Below are 1012 nucleotides of genomic sequence, written 5' to 3'. Positions count from 1 at the left end.
AGCTCTGGGCGGGGTGGGGGGGGGCAGGGGGTGTCCCCCTCGCCAGGAGGAACAGGCGGCGCTGAGGCTGCTGTGCGTGTCTGCCAGGTGGTCCCCGCAGGGGGCAGCAGCACCATCCGCATCTCCTTCACACCCATGGTCCTGGGCCCCGATGTCCTGCACAAGGTGGAGTGTACTGGCTCCGCCCTGGGCTCCATGAGCTTGGATGACGAGGTGAGTGCTCCTGGCCTGGGGAGGGCCCCCACCACTGCCTCTCCCTGGGGCAGCTCGCCTGCTGCCTGCTCAGCTCGGGCGCTCGTGATCGGACTTGGGCTCAGCAGGTGGAGAGGGAGCTTCCGGGGAGGAGGCGCCGCCTGCAGGGCTCGGCTGTGGGACCCGTGAGGCTGCACCTGCACGGCTACGTGAGGCCTGCGCAGTGAGTCGGCTGGGCTGCCTGGCCTCCCTGCGGCCCCCTGTGGGGGTCAGCCTTCCCCGGCACTGCTGGGGACCAGACAGGGTCCTGGGAGCAAGAGGATGGGGACGGTAGGGAGAAGCTGGCGGGTGAGCCCAGGGAAAGGCCGGCCAGGGTCAGCTGGGCCCCAGAAGCCCAGCCATGCCTGTCGCTGGCAGGCTGAGCGTGGAGCTGGACTCCGGCGGCAGCATGGTGTTCTGGCACCAGGCCAGCGACCTCATCCCCGAGCAGCGCTGTGCTGGGGTGAGTGTGCTGCACCACCCCCGGCCCTCCCGAGCTACCTGGTCCTCAGACGTCTCCTGCGGCCCCCTGTGCAGCACAGGCCTGACAGTCCGGGTCCCCTCCCCCGGGACCCGCCACCCCCTACCCGAGTCAGGGGCTCTGGAGGGCAGAACTGAGTCCCCTCCCTGACCTCTGTGGCCGCCCAGGTGCTGAGTGAGCTGGTGACCACCCACCACCTGAAGCTGGCCAACACCACGGAAATCCCACACTACTTCCGGCTCCTGGTCTCCAGGCCCTTCTCTGTTTCTCAAGATGAGGTGAGCTGCAGCCACAGGGCTC

At 69.2% G+C, this 1012-nt stretch overlaps 1 protein-coding gene across 1 annotated transcript in view; it reads left to right on the top strand.

Moving 5' to 3' along the window:
- Positions 1-1012, top strand: part of DLEC1 (DLEC1 cilia and flagella associated protein) — a 93592-nt gene that overhangs the window by 89923 nt on the left and 2657 nt on the right. The window contains 4 exon segments of the mRNA XM_007462718.1: positions 88-213; positions 321-415; positions 610-694; positions 880-1011. Of these exon segments, the coding sequence (XP_007462780.1) occupies positions 88-213; positions 321-415; positions 610-694; positions 880-1011 (438 nt within the window).

This window comes from Lipotes vexillifer, unplaced genomic scaffold, assembly GCF_000442215.2.
Source record: "Lipotes vexillifer unplaced genomic scaffold, Lipotes_vexillifer_v1.1 scaffold539, whole genome shotgun sequence".
In the NCBI taxonomy this organism is placed as follows: domain Eukaryota; kingdom Metazoa; phylum Chordata; class Mammalia; order Artiodactyla; family Lipotidae; genus Lipotes; species Lipotes vexillifer.
Note: the sequence above shows the minus strand (reverse complement) of the source record. Positions and strands in the feature narration are given on the sequence as shown.